The 22,429-nt window shown below is 60.0% G+C and overlaps 2 protein-coding genes and 1 long non-coding RNA gene across 9 annotated transcripts in view; 2 read left to right on the top strand and 1 right to left on the bottom strand.

Moving 5' to 3' along the window:
- The first annotated feature begins 113 nt into the window (after nt 1-113).
- On the top strand, nt 114-3,538 carry LOC116243441 (uncharacterized). Its single transcript, XR_016461370.1, has 3 exons — nt 114-258; nt 2,385-2,490; nt 3,284-3,538. It is a non-coding gene; the product is annotated as an uncharacterized LOC116243441 (long non-coding RNA).
- Nucleotides 3,539-6,654: 3,116 nt separating this feature from the next.
- CD2BP2 (CD2 cytoplasmic tail binding protein 2) overlaps nt 6,655-22,429 on the bottom strand; it is a 30,300-nt gene continuing 14,525 nt past the window's right edge. The window contains exons 5-10 of one of the 7 annotated variants that reach the window (XM_090130357.1): nt 16,609-16,662; nt 14,138-14,396; nt 11,823-12,003; nt 11,684-11,789; nt 9,708-9,778; nt 6,655-6,863 (exon numbers count right to left, since the gene is read on the bottom strand). In XM_090130357.1, coding sequence (XP_089986483.1) covers nt 6,753-6,863; nt 9,708-9,778; nt 11,684-11,789; nt 11,823-12,003; nt 14,138-14,396; nt 16,609-16,662 — 782 coding nt within the window. In that variant the 3' untranslated portion in view covers nt 6,655-6,752. Of the gene's footprint in view, nt 6,864-9,707; nt 9,779-11,683; nt 12,004-14,137; nt 14,397-16,608; nt 16,663-22,429 lie in introns of all 7 variants that reach the window. The other 6 variants (XR_016461369.1, XR_016461368.1, XR_016461367.1 and 3 more) reach the window with 6 other exon arrangements.
- Nucleotides 15,427-16,512, top strand: LOC149913233 (uncharacterized; the record flags this gene model as incomplete). Its single annotated transcript, XM_090130358.1, has 1 exon — nt 15,427-16,512. A coding segment is annotated over exon 1 (1,011 nt), but the record flags the coding sequence as incomplete, so codon positions are not given.

Below are 22,429 nucleotides of genomic sequence, written 5' to 3'. Positions count from 1 at the left end.
GGCAGCGCCGCGGCGCATGCGCACACGGCGCCGGAGCTCCACCCACGCGGCAACTGCGCATGCGCAGCCGCCGTGATGCGCTCCGAGCGCATGCGCAGTGTTAAAACTCGCCGTTCGCGAGTGCTGCGCATGCGCGGTACCGGGGAAGAGAGGCGGGCCGTCGACTCAGCGCATGCGCAGTTTGGCGCTCGCGGGGGTTGACGGGATGTTGGAGGACTCCGGCCGCCGCGGGAAGAGAAGAGCGGAGAACGGAGAGGGGTAAGGCGGTGGAGGGGGGGGATGGGAGGTCACGTGGTCACCGGGAAGGGGTCACGGGGGTCGTTTGGGGGCGGTGGGGCGCGGCGGGTGGGGCACAAAATGGCGCCGGGTGGCCCCAGTGCATCATGGGAGGCGCAAGGGATTGTGGGGGATATGGGGGTCTCTATAGGGTCTGTGGGGCACTGTGGTGGCCTATGGGGTCTCTATGGGGTCTCTATAGGATCTGTAGGGCACTGTGGTGGCCTATGGGGTCTCTATGGGGTCTCTATGAGGGGTCTATGGGGCTCTGTGGGGGCCTATGGGGTCTCTATGGGGTCTCTATGGGGCACAATGGGGTCTCTGTGGGGTTTCCATGAGGGTCAATGGGGCTCTATGGGGTCTGGGGTCTCTATGAGGCACTATGGGGGCCTATGGGGTCTCTGGGGGGTTTCCATGGGGGTCAATGGGGCTCTATGGGGTCTGGGGGTCTCTATGGGGTCTCTATGGGGCACTGTGGGGGCCTCTGGGGTCTCTATGGGGTATGTATGGGGTCTCTATAGGGGTCTGTGGGGTTTCTATGGGGTCTCTCTGGGGCACTATGGGGGTCTATGGGGTCTGTATGGGGCTCTATGGGGTCTCTATAGGGGTTTGTGGGGTTTCTATGGGGGTCAATGGGGCTCTATGGGGTCTGGGGGTCTCTACGGGGTCTCAATGGAGGTCTTTGGGGCACTATGGAGGCCTATGGGGGGCCTATGGGGTCTCTGTGAGGCTTTATGGGGCTCTATGGGGCTCTACGGGGTCTGGGGGTCTCTGTGGGGCCCTATGGGGTCTGTATGGGGTCTCTATGGTGGTGTGTGGGGCACTATGGGGGCCTATGGGGTCTCTATGGTGTTTCTATGGGGGTCAATGGAGCTCTCTGGGGTCTGGGGATCTTTATGGGGTCTCTGTGGGTCCCTATGGGTTTCTATTGGTTTCCATTGGTCTCTATGGGGTCTCTATGGGGTCTTTGTGGGTCCCTGTGGGGTCCCTGTGGAGCCTCTATGAGGTCCCTATGGATCGCTATGGGTCTCTATTGGTCTTTATGGGGTTTCTATCGGGTCCCTGTGGGGTCTCTATGGGTCCCAATGGGTCTCCATTGGTCCCTATTGGGGTCTCTATGGGTCCCTCTGGGGTTTCTATGGATCTCCATTGGTCTCTATGGGATTTCTATGGGGTCCCTATGGGTCTTTGTGGGTCCTTGTGGGGTCCCTATGGGGTCACTATGGGGTTTCTATCGGGTCCCTGTGGAGCCTCTATGGGGTCCCTATGGGGTATCCATGGGTCCCAATGGGGTTCCTATTGATCTCCATTGGTCCCTATTGGGTCCCTATGGGGTCCCTATGGGGTTTCTATGGGTCTTTGTGGGTCCTTGTGGGGTCCCTATGGGGTCTCTATGGGGTTTCTATCGGGTCCCTGTGGAGCCTCTATGGGGTCCCTATGGGGTATCCATGGGTCCCAATGGGGTTCCTATTGATCTCCATTGGTCCCTATTGGGTCCCTATGGGGTCCCTATGGGGTTTCTATGGGTCTTTGTGGGTCCTTGTGGGGTCCCTATGGGGTCTCTATGGGGTTTCTATCGGGTCCCTGTGGAGCCTCTATGGGGTCCCTATGGGGTATCCATGGGTCCCAATGGGGTTCCTATGGATCTCCATTGGTCTCTGTGGGGTCGCTATGGGGTCTCTATGGATCTCTGTCGGTCTCTATGGGGCAGCTACAGGGTCTCTATGGGGTATCCATGGGTCCCTATGGGTCCCTATTGGTTTCTATGGGGTCCCTGTGGGGTCTCTATGGGGTATCCATGGGCCCCAATGGGGTCCCTATGGGTCTCCGTTGGTACCTATGGGTTTCTATGGGCCCCTATGGGGTCCCTATTGAGTCTCTATGTGTTCCTATGGGGTCCCTATGGATCTCCATTGGTCTCTATGGTTTTCTATGGGGTCCCTGTGGGGTCCCTATGGGGTCCCTATGGGGTCCCTATGGGGTCCCTATGGGATCTATGCGTCTCTATGGGGTCTGTGGGGTCTCAGCGGGTCCCAACGTGTCTGGATGTTGTTTCCTATGGGGCGCCCCATATCTTCTCCCTCCCCCCCCCCCCCTTTTTATTTTAGGGCCCCCCCCCCGAAGCGCTCCCTCCCGGAAGCGGTGGCGGCCGCGCGGCTGCGGGCTTTGGGGCTGCAGCACGACCACAGATATGGCGGAAATGGGCTGCCGCAGGTGGGCGGGGCTTCGGGAGGGCCAATGGGAGGACGGGATGAACCGGATGGGCGGGGTTTGACGGCGGGAGGGGCCAATGGGAGGATGGGATGAACCGGATGGGTGGGGCTTAGAGGCCAATAGGAAACGGGATGAACCGGGTGGGCGGGGTTTGACGGCGGGAGGGGCCAATGGGAGGACACAATGCCCCGGGTGGGCGGGATTTCGGGGAGGCCAATGGGAGGACGGGATGAACCGGATGGGCGGGGTTTGACGGCGGGAGCGGCCAATGGGAGGACGGGATGTACCGGGTGGGCGGGATTTCGGGCAGGCCAATGGGAGGATGGGATGAACCGGATGGGTGGGGCTTAGAGGCCAATAGGAGACGGGATGAACCGGGTGGGCGGGGTTTGACGGCGGGAGGGGCCAATGGGAGAACGGGAAGCCCCGGGTGGGCGGTGATTAGGGCAGGCCAATGGGAGGGGGATGGGATGAACCGGGTGGGCGGGGTTTGACGGTGGGAAGCGCCAATGGGAGGACAGGATGTTCCCAGGTGGGCGGGGCTTATTTGTGAGGCTGGCCAATGGGGGAACGGGGGGTTACTTATGGGGCAGCTATGGGGCAGAAGGGACTCAGCTATTGGGGGGGGGGTTTACTTATGGGGCAGCTATGGGGCAGGGGGGTTACTTATGGGGCAGCTATGGGGCAGGAGGATTACTTATGGGGCGGGGGGGTTACTTATGGGGCAGCTATGGGGCAGGGCGGTTACTTATGGGGCAGCTATGGGGCTGACGCTGTGCTCCCCCCCCCCCAGGTCCCCCACCCACAGACGTCGGCCGTGTCACCCTGAGCCCCCCCCCAATTCCCTGCCCCATAGACGCCTCTGCTGAGACGGAACCAGGAGGAGCTCCCCCCCCCACATTTGGGGGTCCTGAGCCCCACAGATGCCACGTGTGGGGCTGGGGGGGGCGGGGGGGTTGAAGGGGGGGGGAAATGTGTGGGGTTTTCGGTTTTTGTCATTTTCTCCCAATCGCTGTTTTTTCACCCCAAAATAAAATGTAAACGGGTTGGAGAGATGGGGGGCAGAAGGAGGGGGGGGGTTGGGGTGGGGGGGGGGGAGATGGGGGGCAGAAGGGGGGGGATTTGGGGGGGGGAGATGGGGTGGGGGGGAGATGGGGGGCAGAAGGAGGGGGGGGTGAGGGGGGGAGGCAGAAGGGGGGATTTGGGGTGGGGGGTGGGGGGGGGAGATGGGGGGCAGAAGGGGGGATTTGGGTTGGGGGGGGATGGGAGGAGATGGGGGGGGGAGATGGGGGGGATTTGGAGGGGGGAGATTTGGGGTAGGAGATGGGGGGCAGAAGAGGGGATTTGGGGTGGGGGGGGGAGATGTGGGGCAGAAGGGCAGATTTGGGGTGGGGGGGGGAGATGTGGGGCAGAAAGGGGGATTTGCGGTGTGGGGGGGAGATGTGGGGGTGGATGGGGGGCAGAAGGGGGGGTTTGGGGGGGGGAGATGGGGTGGGGGGGAGATGGGGGGCAGAAGGAGGGGGGGGGTTGGGGTGGGGGGGGGGAGATGGGGGGCAGAAGGGGGGATTTGGGGGGGGGGGATGGGGGACAGAAGGAGGGGGGGGTTGGGGCGGGGGGGGGAGATGTGGGGCAGAAGGGGGGGATTTGGGGTGGGGGGGAGATGTGGGATGGGGGGGAGATGAGCAGAGGGGGGGGATTTGGGATGGGGGGGGAGATGTGGGGCAGAAGGGGGGGGATTTGGGGTGGGGGGGGAGGTGGGGGGCAGAAGGGGGGATTTGGGGGGGGGGATGGGGGGCAGAAGGAGGGGGGGTTGGGGGGGGAGATGGGGGGCAGAAGGAAGGGGGGGGTTGGGGTGGGGGAGATGGGGGGCAGAAGGGGGGATTTGGGGGGGGGAGATGTGGGGCAGAAGGGGGGATTTGGGGGGGGGAGATGGGGTGGGGGGGAGATGGGGGGCAGAAGGAGGGGGGGGTGAGGAGGGGAGGCAGAAGGGGGGATTTGGGGTGGGGGGTGGGGGGGGGAGATGGGGGGCAGAAGGGGGGATTTGGGTTGGGGGGGGATGGGAGGAGATGGGGGGGGGAGATGGGGGGGATTTGGAGGGGGGAGATTTGGGGTAGGAGATGGGGGGCAGAAGAGGGGATTTGGGGTGGGGGGGGGAGATGTGGGGCAGAAGGGCAGATTTGGGGTGGGGGGGGGGGAGATGTGGGATGGGGGGGAGATGAGCAGAGGGGGGGGATTTGGGATGGGGGGGGGAGATGTGGGGCAGAAGGGGGGGATTTGGGATGTGGGGTGGGGGGGAAGATGTGGGGCAGATGGGGGAGATGTGGGGCAGAATGAGGATGTGGGGCAGGAGGGGGGGGATGTGGGGCAGAAGAGGAAGATTTGGGGTCTGGGGGGGGGAAATGTGGGGCAGACCCCCCCCCAAAATTGGGACCCCGCTTCCATATCCCCAATTCTTTGCGATTTCACCCCAAAAATTTTGGGGTTTTTCCCCTATTTTGCCCCCCCCCAATCCCTGACCCCCCCCCCCCTTAAATCCCATTGGATTCTGCGTCCCCAAATCCCCCCCCGACCCCAAAAATCCCCCCCCAAAACGACCCCCCCCAAATCACTTCCCCCCCCAAAAAAGATTGGGATCCAGCTTCCACATCCCCAATTCTTTGGGATTTCACCCCAAAATTTGGGTTTTTCCCCCCATTTTGCCTCCCCCCCAAATCCTCGACCCCCCCCCCCTTAAATCCCATTGGATTCTGCGTCCCCAAATCCCCCCCCCATCCCCAAAAATCCCCCAAATCCCCCCCCCAAATCACTTCCCCCCCCCCCAAAATAGGGACCCCTCTACCATATCCCCAATTCTTTGCGATTTCACCCCAAAAATTTTGGGTTTTTTCCCCTATTTTGCCCCCCCCCAATCCCTGCCCCCCCCCCTTAAATCCCATTGGATTCTGCGTCCCCAAATCCCCCCCAACCCCCAAAATCCCCCAATTTCCCCCCCCCCAAAATCCCCCCCCATAAAATTGGGACCCCTCTTCCACATCCCCAATTCTTTGGGATTTCACCCCAAAATTTGGGTTTTTTTCCCCTATTTTGCCCCCCTCCCCATTCCCTGACCCCCCGCCCCTTAAATCCCATTGGATTCTGCGTCCCCAAATCCCCCCCCAACCCCCAAAATCCCCCCCCAAAACGCCCCCCCCCAAAATCACTTCGCCCCCCCCAAAATTGGGACCCCTCTTCCACATCCCCAATTCTTTGCGATTTCACCCCAAAAATTTTGGGGTTTTTCCCCTATTTTGCCCCCCCCCCAATCCCTGAACCCCCCCCCTTAAATCCCATTGGATTCTGCGTCCCCAAATCCCCCCCCACCCCAAAAATCACCCCCCAAAACGACCCCCCCCCCAAAATTGGGACCCCTCTTCCACATCCCCAATTCTTTGCGATTTCACCCCAAAATTTGGGGTTTTTTTCCCCCATTTTGCCCCCCCCCCAATCCCTGACCCCCCCCCCTTAAATCCCATTGGATTCTGCATCCCCAAATCCCCCCCCAACCCCAAAAATCCCCCCCCAAAACGACCCCCCCCCCCAAAATTGGGATCCCTCTTCCATATCCCCAATTCTTTGGGATTTCACCCCAAAATTTGGGTTTTTTTCCCCCATTTTGCCCCCCCCCAATCCCTGACCCCCCCCCCCTTAAATCCCATTGGATTCTGCGTCCCCAACTCCCCCCCCACCCCAAAAATCACCCCAAAAAACGACCCCCCCCAAATCACTTCCCCCCCCAAAAAAGATTGGGATCCAGCTTCCACATCCCCAATTCTTTGGGATTTCACCCCAAAATTTGGGTTTTTCCCCCCATTTTGCCTCCCCCCCAAATCCTCGACCCCCCCCCCCTTAAATCCCATTGGATTCTGCGTCCCCAAATCCCCCCCCCAACCCCAAAAATCCCCCAAATCCCCCACCCAAATCACTTCCCCCCCCCCCAAAATAGGGACCCCTCTTCCATATCCCCAATTCTTTGCGATTTCACCCCAAAATTTGGGTTTTTTTCCCCCATTTTGCCCCCCCCCAATCCCTGACCCCCCCCCCCTTAAATCCCATTGGATTCCGCGTCCCCAAATCCCCCCCCCGACCCCAAAAACCCCCCTGAAAAAAACATTCTCACCCCCCCCCCAAAATTGGGACACAGCTTTAATATCCCCAATTCTTTGGGATTTCACCCCAAAATTTGGGGGTTTTCCCACCCCCGATTTGTTTTTTTTTGGGGGGGGTCACGTGTAGAGGGTGAAGTCGATGCGGGCGGAGCTGTAGAAGGGGCCGGGGGGGCTTTGGGCACGGCGGCACAAAACCCCCCCCCCAAAATATCCCTGCTCTGTCCAGGCCTGGGGGGGAAAAAGAGGTTATGGGGGACCCCAAAATTGGGGGATTTGAGCCCAAAATTGGGGGAAATGAGGCCAAAATTGGGGGAAATGAGGCCAAAATTGGGGGATTTGAACCCAAAATTGGGGGAAATGAGAACAAAAATGGGGGATTTGAACCCAAAATTGGGGGATCTGAGCCCAAAATTCGGGGTTCAGAGCCCCAAAATTGGGGGATCTGAGCCCAAAATTGGGGGAAATGAGCCCAAAATTGGGGGAAATGAGAACAAAAATGGGGGATCTGAGCCCAAAATTGGGGGATTTGAACCCAAAATTGAGGAAATGAGCCCAAAAATGGGGGATTTGAACCCAAAAATGGGGGATTTGAACCCAAAATTGAGGAATTGAACCCATAAATGGGGGATCTGAGCCCAAAATTGGGGGAAATGAGAACAAAAATGGGGGATTTCAACCCAAAACTGGGGGATCTGAGACCAAAATTGGGGGAAATGAGAACAAAATTGGGGGAAATGAGCCCCAAAATGGGGGAATTGAACCCAAAATTGGAGGAACTGTCCCCAAAAATGGGGGATCTGAGACCAAAAATGGGGGAAATGAGAACAAAAATGGGGGAATTGAACCCAAAATTGGGGGAAATGAGACCAAAATTGGGGGAAATGAGAACAAAATTGGGGGATTTGAACCCAAAATTGGGGGTCCAGAGCCCCAAAATTGGAGGAATTGTCCCCAAAAATGGGGGATTTGAGACCAAAATTGGGGCAAATGAGAACAAAAATGGGGGATTTGAACCCAAAATTGGGGGAAATGAGCCCCAAAATGGGGATCTGAACCCAAAAATGGGGGATCTGAGACCAAAATTGGGGGAAATGAGAACAAAAATGGGGGATTTGAACCCAAAACTGGGGGACCTGAGACCAAAATTGGGGGAAATGAGCCCAAAATTGGGGGATCTGAGACCAAAATCGGGGGAAATTAGACCAAAATTGGGGGATCTGAACCCAAAATTGGGGGAATTGAACCCAAAACTGGGGGATCTGAGCCCAAAATTGGGGGATCTGAGCCCAAAAATTGGGATTTGAACCCAAAATGGGAGGATCTGATACCAAAACTGGGGGTCCAGAGCACCAAAATTGGAGGAACTGTCCCCAAAAATGGGGGATCCGAGCCCAAAATTGGGGATCTGAGCCCAAAATTGGGGGAAATGAGAACAAAAATGGGGGATTTGAACCCAAAATTGGGGGATCTGAGCCCAAAAATGGGGATCTGAACCCAAAAATGGGGGATCTGAGCCCAAAATTGGGGGAAATGAGAACAAAAATGGGGGATTTCAACCCAAAATTGGGGGATCTGAGCCCAAAAATGGGGATCTGAACCCAAAAATGGGGGATCTGAGCCCAAAATTGGGGGAAATGAGAACAAAAATGGGGGATTTGAACCCAAAAATGGGGATCTGAGCCCAAAATTAGGGGAATTGAACCCAAAAATGGGGGATTTGAACCCAAAATTGGGGGATTTGAAAACAAAATTGAGGAATTGAACCCATAAATGGGGGATCTGAGCCCAAAATTGGGGGAAATGAGAACAAAAATGGGGGAATTGAACCCAAAAATGGGGGATCTGAGCCCAAAACTGGGGGAAATGAGCCCCAAAATGGGGGAATTGAACCCAAAAATGGGGGATCTGAGCCCAAAATTGGGGGAAATGAGCCCAAAATTGGGGGAATTGAACCCAAAATTGGGGGAAATGAGCCCAAAAATGGTGGATCTGAGACCAAAACTGGGGGAATTGAGCCCAAAATTGGGGGAAATGAGACCAAAATTGGGGGATCTGAGCCCAAAATGGGGGAATTGAACCCAAAAATGGGGGATCTGAGCCCAAAATTGGGGGAAATGAGCCCAAACTTGGGGGAATTGAACCCAAAATTGGGGGAAATGAGCCCAAAAATGGGGGATCTGAGACCAAAATTGGGGGAATTGAGCCCAAAATTGGGGGAAATGAGACAAAATTGGGGGATCTGAGCCCAAAATGGGGGAATTGAACCCAAAAATGGGGGATCTGAGACCAAAATTGGGGGAAATGAGAACAAAAATGGGGGAATTGAACCCAAAATTGGGGGATCTGAGCCCAAAAATGGGGATCTGAACCCAAAAATGGGGGATCTGAGACCAAAATTGGGGGAAATGAGAACAAAAATGGGGGATTTGAACCCAAAATTGGGGGATCTGAGCCCAAAATTGGGGGAAATGAGCCCAAAATTGGGGGAAATGAGAACAAAAATGGGAGAATTGAACCCAAAACTGGGGGATCTGAGCCCAAAATTGGGGTCCTGATCCCAAAAATGGAGATTTTCATCCATTTTGGGCACGTTTGGACCCATTTCAAAGACCCCAGCCCCAAATTTGGGATTCCCAGCCCCATTTTTGGGGTCCCAGACCCAAATTTGAGATTTCCAGCCCCATTTTTGGGGTCCCAGACTGGAATTTGGGGTTCCCAGCCCCATTTTTGGGGTCCCAGAACCATTTTTTGGGGTTCCCTGCCCCATTTCTGGGGTTCCCAGCCCCATTTTTGGGGGTCCCCTCCCCATTTTTGGGGGTCCCAGCCCCATTTTGGGGATTCCTAGCCTCAGTTTTGGGGTCCCAGACCCAAATTTGGGATTCCTAACCCCATTTCTGGGGTCCCAGCCCCATTTTTGGGGAGCCTCAGACCCATTTTTGGGGTCCGAGCCCCATTTTTGGGGTCCCAGACCCAAATTTGGGATTCCTAACCCCATTTTTGGGGTCCCAGCCCCACTTTTGGGATTCCTAACCCCATTTTTGGGGTCCCAACCCCATTTTTTGGGGTTCCCACCTGCATCTGGGCGCTGCTGAAGGGGCCGTAGAGTTGGGCGCTCTCCTCCCATTTGTACTCCCACATCACTTCTGGGGGGGGGAATGGCATTAAGACCCCAAAAATCCCCCCAATGACCCCAAAACAAAACCCCCAAACTCCCCCCCCAAAAAACCACCCCAAAACGACCCCATAAGACCCCCCAAAACGATCCCAAAAACCCCAAAAACGACCCCAGAAAGAAACTCCCAAAAGACCCCAAAAATGACCCCAAAATGAATCCCCAAGACCCCAAATATCCCCAAAAGGAAACCCCAAAAGACCCCAAAACGACCCCAAGAGGAAACCCCCAAAAATGACTCTAAAATGAACCCCCAAAAGACCCCAAAAAGATCCCAAAAAAGAACCCCCAAAACGACCCCAAAAACGACCCCAAGAGGAAACCCCCAAAAGACCCCACAAATGACTCTAAAATGAACCCCAAAAGACCCCAAAAAGATCCCAAAAGAGCCCCCAAAAGACCCCAAAATGATCCCAAAAGACCTCCAAAACGACCCCAAAAATGACCCCAAAAAGAGCCCCCAAAAGACCCCAAAAATGACCCTAAAATGAACACCCAAAAGACCCCAAAAAGATCCCAAAAAAGAACCCCCAAAATGACCCCAAAAACGACCCCAAGAGGAAACCCCCAAAAGACCCCAAAATGATCCCAAAAGACCTCCAAAACGACCCCAAAAATGACCCCAAAAAGAGCCCCCAAAAGACCCCAAAAATGACCCTAAAATGAACCCCCAAAAGACCTCAAAAAGATCCCAAAAAAGACCCCCAAAACGACCCCAAAAACGACCCCAAGAGGAAACCCCCAAAAGACCCCAAAAATGACCCTAAAATGAACCCCCAAAGACCCCAAAAATACCCCAAAAAAGAACCCCCAAAATATCCCCCAAAACGACCCCAAGAGGAAAGCCCCAAAAGACCCCAAAAATGACTCTAAAATGAACCCCAAACACCCCAAAAAGATCCCAAAAAAGACCCCCAAAATGACCCCAAAAACGACCCCAAGAGGAAACCCCCAAAAGACCCCAAAAATGACTCTAAAATGAACCCCAAAAGACCCCAAAAAGATCCCAAAGAAGACCCCCAAAACGACCCCAAAAAGAGCCCCCAAAAGACCCCACAAATGACTCTAAAGTGAACCCCTAAACACCCCAAAAAGATCCCAAAAAAGACCCCCAAAACGACCCTATAAGACCCCCCAAAACGACCCCAAGGGGAAACCCCCAAAAGACCCCAAAAATGACTCTAAAATGAACCCCCAAAAGACCCCAAAAACGACCCCAAGAGGAATCCCCCAAAAGACCCCCAAAAGATCCCAAAAGACCTCCAAAACGACCCCAAAAACGACCCCAAAGAGCCCCCAAAAGACCCCAAAAATGACTCTAAAATGAACCCCAAACACCCCAAAAAGATCCCAAAAAAGACCCCCAAAATGACCCCAAAAACGACCCCAAGAGGAAACCCCCAAAAGACCCCAAAAATGACTCTAAAATGAACCCCAAAAGACCCCAAAAAGATCCCAAAGAAGACCCCCAAAACGACCCCAAAAAGAGCCCCCAAAAGACCCCAAAAATGACCCTAAAATGAACCCCCAAAAGACCCCAAAAAGATCCCAAAAAAGAACCCCCAAAACGACCCCAAAAACGACCCCAAGAGGAAGCCCCCAAAAGACTCCAAAAAGAACCCCAAAGCTGCCCCCCAGACCCCCAAGAAAGAACCCCAAAAACCCCCCAAAATACCCCAAAAAGAACCCTGAGTGACCCCAAAAATGACCCCCAAAAGAACCCCCAAAACAACCCCCAAAAAACCCCAAAACTGCCCCAAAAGCCCCAAAAGACCCCTAAAAAACCCCAAAGACCCCCTAAAAAAGAACCTCAGAACCCCCAAAACCCCCCAAATGACCCCAAAAATCCCCTTATGTCACCCCAACGCGCCCTCACCCTCCGCCTGGTCCTCCAACGCCGCTCGGTCCTCCACCGCCTGTTGGTCCTCCAGCTTTCGGTCCTCCAGGGCAGCTCGGTCCTCCAGCGCCTGGTCCTCCAGCGCCTGTTTGTCTCCTAGCGCTTGGTCCTCCAGCGCCTGTTTGTCCTCCAGCGCTCGGTCCTCCAACCCTGCTCGGTCCTCCAGCGCCTGTTTGTTGTCCTCCTCCTCCGCAAACATGTCAATCGGCTCCGCTTGTGCACGGATGGAACCACCGACGTCACCACCACCGTCACCGTCGTCACCGTCGTCACCGTCGCGGCGCCGCAGCGATGTGCTGCTGTGACACGGGGTGACATTGGGTGACATCGGGGTGTTGTTATGGGGTGACATCGGGTGACACTGGGGTGTTGTTATGGGGTGACGTTGGGTGACACTGGGGTGTTGTTATGGGGTGAAATCCAGGTGTTGTTATGGGGTGACATCGGGGTCTTGTTAAGGGGTGACAGTGGGTGACATCGGGGTGTTGTTATGGGGTGACATCGGGGTCTTGTTAAGGGGTGACAGTGGGTGACATCGGGGTGTTGTTATGGGGTGACATCGGGTGAAATCCGGGTGTTGTTATGGGGTGACGTTGGGTGACATCGGGGTGTTGTTATGGGGTGACGTTGGGTGACACTGGGGTGTTATGGGGTGCTATGGGGTGACATTCGGGTGATACGGAGTGCTATGGGGTGCTATGGGGTGCTATGGGGTGCCATGGGGAGCCATGGGGCGCTATGGGGTGCCATAGGATGCTATGGGGTGCCATGGGCTGCCACAGGGTGGCATGGGGAACTATGAAGCGCTATGGGGTGCTATGGGGTGCCATGGGCTGCCACAGGGTGCTATGGGGCGCTATGGGGTGCCATGGGCTGCCACAGGGTGCTATGGGGCGCTATGAAGCGTTGTGGGGTGTCTGTGGCTGCTATGGGGTGCTATGGGCTACCATAGGGTGCCATTGGGTGCTATGGGGTGCCATGGGGTGCCATAAGGCGCTATGGGGTGCTATGGGGTGCCATGGGGTGTCTATGGGGTGCCATGGGGTGTCTATGGGGCGCTACGGGGTGCCATGGGGATCTATGCGGTTTTATGGGGTGCTATGGGCTGCCATAGGGTGCCATAGGGTGCTATGGGGTGCCATGGGGTGCCATAAGGCGCTATGGGCTGCTATGGGGCGCTATGGGGTGCTATGAGGCACTATGGGGTGCCATGGGGCGCTATGGGGCGACATTCAGGTGATATGGAGTGCTATGGGGCACTATGGGGTGCCTGTGGGGTGCCATAGGGCGCTATGGGGTGCTATGGGGCGCCATGGGGCGCTATGGGGCGACATTCAGGTGATATGGAGTGCTATGGGGCACTATGGGGTGCCTGTGGGGTGCCATAGGGCGCTATGGGGCGCTATGGGGTGCCATGGGGTGTCTATAGGGAGCCATGGGTAGCCATAGGGCAATATGGGGAGCCATGGGGTGCCTATGGGGCGCTATGGGGTGCTATAACTACCATGGGGTGCTATGGGGTGCCATGGGGCGCTATGGGGTGCCATGGGGCGCTATGGGGTGACATTCAGGTGATATGGAGTGCTATTTGGCACTATGGGGTGCCATGGGGAGCCATGGGGCGCTATGGGGTTCTATGGGGCGCTATGGGGCAGTATGGGCTGCCACAGGATGCTATGGGGTGCTATGGGGTGCCTATGGGGCGCTATGGGGCACTATGGGGCGCTATGGGGCAGTATGGGCTGCCACAGGATGCTATGGGGTGCTATGGAGTGCTATGAGGCACTATGGGGCACTATGGGGCGCTATGGGGCAGTATGGGCTGCCACAGGATGCTATGGGGTGCTATGGAGTGCTATGAGGCACTATGGGGCACTATGGGGCGCTATGGGGCAGTATGGGCTGCCACAGGATGCTATGGGGTGCTATGGAGTGCTATGAGGCACTATGGGGCACTATGGGGCGCTATGGGGCAGTATGGGCTGCCACAGGATGCTATGGGGTGCTATGGAGTGCTATGAGGCACTATGGGGCACTATGGGGCGCTATGGGGCAGTATGGGCTGCCACAGGATGCTATGGGGTGCTATGGAGTGCTATGAGGCACTATGGGGTGCCTATGGGGTGCTATGGGGTGACATTCAGGTGATATGGAGTGCTATTTGGCACTATGGGGTGCCATGGGGAGCCATGGGGCACTATGGGGTTCTATGGGGCGCTATGGGGCAGTATGGGCTGCCACAGGATGCTATGGGGTGCTATGGGGTGCCTATGGGGTGCTATGGGGCACTATGGGGCGCTATGGGGTGCTATGGGATGACATTCAGGTGATATGGAGTGCTATGAGGCACTATGGGGTGCCTATGGGGTGCTATGGGGTGACATTCAGGTGATATGGAGTGCTATGGGGCGCTATGGGGCGCTGTGGGGTTACCTGTTAGCGGCCGTCCCCCGCAGGGCGTTGAGTCGGAGCTGCAGCCTCTCCCTGCTGTCCCCATAGACCCCGTGCTGCCCGTGGGCCACCAGCGCGTCCGCCGCCTCCACCAGCGCCTCCAGCTGCGCCCGCACCGCCGCCATGGCGTCACCCGCACCCGCAACACCCGAACCGGCAACAGCCGGACCGCGGGAATCGTCACCGCCAGAAACAACGCCGGGATCACCGCCAGAATCACCGCCAGAATCAACACCGCAACCTGTGAGGGGGGGGGTCAGCGTCGCTGTCACCCGATGGTGTCACCCGACGGTGTCACCCGGTGGGGGGTCAGCGTCGCTGTCACCCAATGGTGTCACCCGATGGGGTCAACCAATGGTGTCACCCGATGGGGTCAACCTGATGGTGTCAACCAATGGTGTCACCCGACGGTGTCACCCGGTGGGGGGTCAGCGTTGCTGTCACCCAATGGTGTCAACCAATGGTATCAACCAATGGTGTCACCCGATGGGGGGTCAGCGTCGCTGTCACCCGATGGTATCAACCAATGGTGTCACCCAATGGGGGGTCAGCGTTGCTGTCACCCGATGGTGTCAACCAATGGTGTCACCCGATGGTGTCACCCGATGGGGGGTCAGTGTTGCTGTCACCCGATGGTGTCACCCGATGGTGTCAACCAATGGTGTCAACCTGATGGTGTCACCCAATGGTGTCACCCAATGGTGTCAACCTGATGGTGTCAACCTGATGGTGTCACCTGATGGTGTCAACCAATGGTGTCACCTGATGGTGTCAACCTGATGGTGTCACCTGATGGCGTCACCTGATGGCGTCAACCCTACCGTCACCTGCGTCACGCTGTCGCCCTGTGTCACCCCTACCATCGCATCGTCACCCCCCACCGTCACCCCTACAGTCACGCTGTCAGCCCTGGAACCACCAGCACCTGTGGGGGTCACCGTCACTGTCACCCGCTGGCGTCACTCCCACTGTCAGCCCTCAGTGTCACCCCTACTGTCACCACCCCCCTGTCACACTGTCACCCCGTCACCCTTCCTGCCATCCTGTCACCCTTCCTGTCACCCCTCCTGCCACCCTGTCACCCCTCCTGTCACCCCTACTGCCACACTGTCAGCCCTCACTGTCACCCCTACTGTCACCCACGTCATGTTGTCACCCCTATCACACTGTCAGCCCTCACTGTCACCCCTCCTGCCAGCCTGTCACCCCTACTGTCACAGTCAGCCCTCACTGTCACCCACATCATGTTGTCACCCCTCCTGCCAGCCTGTCACCCCTATTGTCACGCTGTCACCCCTCCTGTCACCCCTACTGCCACACTGTCAGCCCTCACTGTCACCCACGTCATGTTGTCACCCCTCCTGCCAGCCTGTCACCCCTCACTGTCACCCCTACTGTCACAGTGTCACCCCTACTGTCACCCCTACTGTCACACTGTCAGCCCTCACTGTCACCCACATCATGTTGTCACCCCTCCTGTCACCCCTACTGCCACACTGTCAGCCCTGTCACCCCTACTATCACTCACGTCATGTTGTCACCTCTCCTGTCACCCCTACTGCCACACTGTCAGCCCTCACTGTCACCCCTCCTGCCAGCCTGTCACCCCTACTGTCACAGTCAGCCCTCACTGTCACCCACATCATGTTGTCACCCCTCCTGCCACCCTGTCACCCCTCCTGTCACCCCTACTGCCACACTGTCAGCCCTCACTGTCACCCCTACTGTCACCCACGTCATGTTGTCACCCCTCCTGCCAGCCTGTCACCCCTTACTGTCACCCCTACTGTCACAGTGTCACCTACTGTCACCCACGTCATGTTGTCACCCCTACTGTCACACTGTCACCCCTACTGTCACCCCTACTGCCACACTGTCAGCCCTCACTGTCACCCACATCATGTTGTCACCCCTCCTGTCACCCCTACTGCCACACTGTCAGCCCTGTCACCCCTACTGTCACCCACGTCATGTTGTCACCCCTATCACACTGTCAGCCCTCACTGTCACCCCTCCTGCCAGCCTGTCACCCCTGCTGTCACTGTCAGCCTTCACTGTCACCCACATCATGTTGTCACCCCTCCTGCCACCCTGTCACCCCTACTGTCACCCTGTCACTCCTCCTGTCACCCCTCCTGCCACCCTGTCACCTCTCCTGTCACGCTGTCACCCCTGAATGTCACCCCTATTGTCACACTGTCACCTACTGTCACCCACGTCATGTTGTCACCCCTACTGTCACACTGTCACCCCTGTCACCCCTACTGCCACCCTGTCAGCCCTCACTGTCACCCACATCATGTTGTCACCCCTCCTGCCACCCTGTCACCCCTACTGTCACCCTGTCACTCCTCCTGTCACCCCTACTGTCACCCTGTCACTCCTCCTGTCACACCTCCTGCCACCCTGTCACCCCTCCTGTCACACTGTGTCCCCCCCCCCCCCCCCGTCACCTCCGCTGTTTCCTCTGTCACCGCCGCCACCACCGCTGCCACCTCCAGCACCGCCTGCAGCAACAACCGGCGTCACCGCCTGCCCCACACTGACCCCCCTTGAACCCCCCCAGCCCCACACTGAGACCCCCAGCCCCACATTGACCCCACTGGACCCCCCCCAGACCCACACTGACCCCACTGGACCCCCCCCCAGCCCCACACTGACCCCCCCAGCCCCACACTGACCCCCTTGAACCCCCCCAGCCCCACATTGACCCCACTGGAACCCCCCAAGACCCACACTGACCCCCTTGAACCCCCCCAGACCCACCCTGACCCCCCCAGCCCCACACTGAACCCACTGGAACCCCCCAGACCCACACTGACCCCCCCCAGCCCCACATTGACCCCACTGGACCCCCCCCAGACCCACACTGACCCCACTGGACCCCCCCCAGCCCCACACTGACCCCCCCAGCCCCACATTGACCCCACTGGACCCCCCCCCAGCCCCACACTGACCCCCCCAGCCCCACATTGACCCCACTGGACCCTCCCCCCAGCCCCACACTTACCCCCTTGAACCCCCCCAGCCCCACACTGACCCCCCCAGCCCCACACTGAACCCACTGGAACCCCCCCAGCCCCACACTGACCCCCCCAGCCCCACACTGAACGCACTGGAACCCCCCAGCCCCACACTGACCCCCCCCCAGCCCCACATTGACCCCACTGGACCCCCCCCCAGCCCCACACTGACCCCCTTGAACCCCCCCAGCCCCACACTGACCCCCCCAGCCCCACATTGACCCCACTGGACCCCCCCCAGCCCCACACTGACCCCACTGGACCCCCCCCAGCCCCACACTGACCCCACTGGAACCCCCCAGCCCCACACTGACCCCCCCAGCCCCACATTGACCCCACTGGACCCCCCCCCAGCCCCACACTGATCCCCTTGAACCTCCCCCAGCCCCACACTGACCCCCCCAGCCCCACATTGACCCCACTGGACCCCCACCAGCCCCACACTGACCCCACTGGAACCCCCCAGACCCACACTGACCCCACTGGACCCCCCCCAGCCCCACACTGACCCCCTTGAACCCCCCCAGCCCCACACTGAACCCCCCAGCCCCACATTGACCCCACTGGACCCCCCCCAGCCCCACACTGATCCCCTTGAACCTCCCCCAGCCCCACACTGACCCCCCCAGCCCCACATTGACCCCACTGGACCCCCCCCAGCCCCACACTGACCCCCTTGAACCCCCCCAGACCCACACTGACCCCCCCAGCCCCACACTGAACCCACTGGAACCCCCCCAAGACCCACCCTGACCCCCCCAGCCCCACATTGACCCCACTGGAACCCCCCCAGCCCCACACTGACCCCCTTGAACCTCCCCCAGCCCCACACTGAGATCCCCAGCCCCACATTGACCCCACTGGACCCCCCCCAGCCCCACACTGACCCCACCAGCCCCACATTGACCCCACTGGAACCCCCCAGCCCCACACTGACCCCCTTGAACCTCCCCCAGCCCCACACTGACCCCACTGGAACCCCCCCAGCCCCACACTGACCCCACCAGCCCCACATTGACCCCACTGGACCCCCCCCAGACCCACACTGACCCCACTGGACCCCCCCCCAGCCCCACACTGACCCCCCCAGACCCACACTGACGCCCCCAGACCCACATTGACCCTACTGGACCCCCCCAGCCCCACACTGACCCCCTTGAACCCCCCCAGCCCCACATTGACCCCACTGGAACCCCCCAAGACCCACACTGACCCCCTTGAACCCCCCCAGACCCACCCTGACCCCCCAGCCCCACACTGACCCCACTGGACCCCCCCCCAGCCCCACACTGACCCCCCCAGCCCCACATTGACCCCACTGGACCCTCCCCCCAGCCCCACACTTACCCCCTTGAACCCCCCCAGCCCCACATTGACCCCACTGGAACCCCCCCAGCCCCACACTGACCCCCCCAGCCCCACATTGACCCCACTGGAACCCCCCCAGCCCCACATTGACCCCCCCAGCCCCACACTGACCCCACTGGACCCCCCCCCAGCCCCACACTGACCCCACCAGCCCCACATTGACCCCACTGGAACCCCCCAGACCCACACTGACCCCCCCCCAGCCCCACATTGACCCCACTGGACCCCCCCCAGCCCCACACTGACCCCCCCAGCCCCACATTGACCCCACTGGACCCCCCCCCCAGACCCACACTGATCCCCTTGAACCTCCCCCAGACCCACACTGACATCCCCAAACCCACCTTGACCCCCCCAACTGACCCCCCAGCCCCACACCACCCCCCCACCTCCTCCCCCATCTCCCCATATCCCCCCCCAGCCCCCCCTTTACCTCCCCATATCCCCCCCCAACTCCCCCCCACCTCCCCATCTCCCCCCCACCTCCTCCCCCCCCACCCCATATCCCCCCCCAACTCCCCCCCACCTCCCCATATCCCCCCAACTCCCCCCCCACTCCCCCCCCAAACCTCCCCATATCCCCCCCCCAACACCCCCATCTCCCCCCCCACTCCCCCCCACCTCCCCATATCCCCCCCCAACCCCCCCTTACCCCCCATTATATCCCTCCCCCCATTCCCCCCATCCCCCTATTCCCCCCCACCTCCCCATAACCCCCCCACACCCCCCCAACCTCCCCATATCCCCCCCACTTCCCCCCCACCTCCCCATATCCCCCCTTATCCCCCCCCCACTTCCCCCCCACCTCCCCACATCCCCCCCCAGCCCCCCCATCTCCCCATATCCCCCCCCACTGCCCCCCAACCCCCCCATATCCCCCCCAACCCCCCCACCTACCCCCCTCTCCCCTTATCCCCCCCCATCCCCCCACCTCCCCACATCCCCACCCCACTTCCCCCCCCCTCCCCATATCCCCCCCTTCTCCCCCCCTCCCCAGCCCCCCCCTCCCCATATCCCCCCCAACTCTCCCCCCACCTCCCCATATCCCCCCCCACTGCCCCCCAACCTCCCCATATCCCCCCCAACTCCCCCCCCCATATCCCCCCTTATCCCCCCCCTCCCCAGCCCCCCCCTCCCCATATCCCCCCCAACTCTCCCCCCACCTCCCCATATCCACCCCCACTGCCCCCCAACCTCCCCATATCCCCCCCCAACCCCCCCATCTCCCCCCCGCCTCCCCTTATCCCCCCCCATCCCCCCACCTCCCCACATCCCCCCCCCACCCCACTTCCCCCCCCTCCCCATATCCCCCCCTTCTTCCCCCCCTCCCCACACCCCCTCCCCATATCCCCCCCAACTCTCCCCCCACCTCCCCATATCCACCCCCACTGCCCCCCAACCTCCCCATATCCCCCCCCAACCCCCCCATCTCCCCCCCGCCTCCCCTTATCCCCCCCCATCCCCCCACCTCCCCACATCCCCCCCCCACCCCACTTCCCCCCCCCTCCCCATATCCCCCCCTCCCCATATCCCCCCCAACTCTCCCCCCACCTCCCCATATCCCCCCCCACTGCCCCCCAACCTCCCCATATCCCCCCCCACCTCCCCACATCCCCCCCCCATTCCCCCCACCTCCCCCCATCCCCCCCCACCCCACTTCCCCCCCCCTCCCCATATCCCCCCCTTCTCCCCCCCCCGTCCCCAGCCCTCCCCCATCCCCACTCACCCCCCCTCCCCATATCCCCCCCCAACCTCCCCATATCCCCCCCCCAACCCCCCCATCTCCCCCCCCACACTTCCCCCCCACCTCCCCCCATCCCCCCCCACCCCACTTCCCCCCCCCTCCCCATATCCCCCCCTTCTCCCCCCCCCGTCCCCAGCCCTCCCCCATCCCCACTCACCCCCCCTCCCCATATCCCCCCCCACTGCCCCCCAACCTCCCCATATCCCCCCCCCAACCCCCCCATCTCCCCCCCCACACTTCCCCCCCACCTCCCCCCATCCCCCCCCACCCACACTTCCCCCCCACCTCCCCCCATCCCCCCCTTCTCCCCCCCTCCCCAGCCCCCCACCTCCCCATATCCCCCCCCAACTCCCCCCCATCCCCCCCTTCTCCCCCCATCCCCCCCCCCCTCCAACCACCCCCCCCCCCAAAAAAAATCTCACCTCTGTTCCCCCTCCGCTGCCCCTGCCCCCTCCCAGCGCCGCCCCCCCCCCCCCCTCTTCCTCCGCCCCCCCCCGGCAGCAGCCAGGACCCCCCCCAGCCTCCTCAACGCCCCCCCCACGGTTTCAGTGGGGCGCAGCAGCTCCAGCAGGGAGAGCAGCAGCTGCTCCGGGGGGGGCGGGGGGGGAACTTCGGAATCGGGGGGGATTTGGGGGGGGGGGGCGCGGGGGGGGCGGCCGTGCAGCTCCATCTGTGGGGGGGGGGGGGGCAGAAATTGGGGGAGGATCAGTGGGGCAGAATGGGGGCGGGGGGGGGGCTGCCCCATAGAAACCCATAGAGCCCCATAGCATCCCATAGAGCCCCATAAAACCCCATAGCGCCCCACAGAGCCCCATAGCGCCCCATAGCACTCATAGAGCCCCATAAAACCCCATAGCGCCCCACAGAGCCCCACAGTGCCCCATAGACACCCACAGCGCCCCATAAAACCCCATAGCGCCCCATAGACCCCATAGCGCCCCATAGAGCCCCATAGCGCCCCATAGCATCCCATAGACCCCATAAAACCCCATAGCGCCCCATAGCATCCCATAGAGCCCCATAAAACCCCATAGCGCCCCACAGAGCCCCATAGCGCCCCATAGCATCCCATAGAGCCCCATAAAACCCCACAGCGCCCCATAGCATCCCATAGAGCCCCACAGAGCCCCATAGCGCCCCATAGAGCCCCATAGACACTCACAGCACCCCATAAAACCCCGTAGCGCCCCATAGACCCCATAGCGCCCCACAGAGGTTCATAAAACCCCATAGCGCCCCACAGAGCCCCGAGACACCCACAGCACCCCATAAAACCCCATAGCGCCCCCATAGACCCCATAGCGCCCCATGGTGCCCCATAGAGCCCCATAGAGGCTCATAAAACCCCATAGCGCCCCATAGAGTCCCATAGACACCCACAGCACCCCATAAAACCCCATAGCGCCCCATAGCGTCCCATAGAGCCCCATAAAACCCCATAGCGCCCCACAGAGCCCCATAGCGCCCCATAGCACTCATTGAGCCCCATAAAACCCCATAGCGCCCCACAGTGCCCCATAGACACCCACAGCGCCCCATAAAACCCCATAGCGCCCCACAGAGCCCCATAGCATCCCATAGAGCCCCATAAAACCCCATAGCGCCCCATAGCATCCCATAGAGCCCCATAAAATCCCACAGCGCCCCATAGCATCCCATAGAGCCCCATAGCATCCCATAGCGCCCCATAGCATCCCATAGACCCATAGGAATCCCATAGCGCCCCACAGAGCCCCATAGACACCCATAGCACCCCATAGAGTCCCATAGAGCCCCACAGCACCCCATAAAACCCCGTAGCGCCCCATAGCATCCCATAGAGCCCCATAAAACCCCATAGCGCCCCATAGAGCCCCATAGACACCCACAGCACCCCATAAAACCCCATAGTGCTCCATAGACCCCATAGCGCCCCATAGCGCCCCACATCACCCCAAAGCCACCCCACATCACCCCATATCATCCCATAGCCACCCCATATCACCCCACATCACCCTGTTTCACCCCATAGCCACCCCACATCACCCCATAGCCACCCCACATCACCCTGTTTCACCCCATAGCCACCCCACATCACCCCATAGCCACCCCACATCACCTCATATCACCCCACAGCCACCCCACATCACCCCATATCAC

The sequence above is a fragment of the Phasianus colchicus genome, chromosome 40, assembly GCF_987193195.1.
Source record: "Phasianus colchicus chromosome 40, bPhaCol1.hap1.1, whole genome shotgun sequence".
NCBI lineage: Eukaryota > Metazoa > Chordata > Aves > Galliformes > Phasianidae > Phasianus > Phasianus colchicus.
Note: the sequence above shows the minus strand (reverse complement) of the source record. Positions and strands in the feature narration are given on the sequence as shown.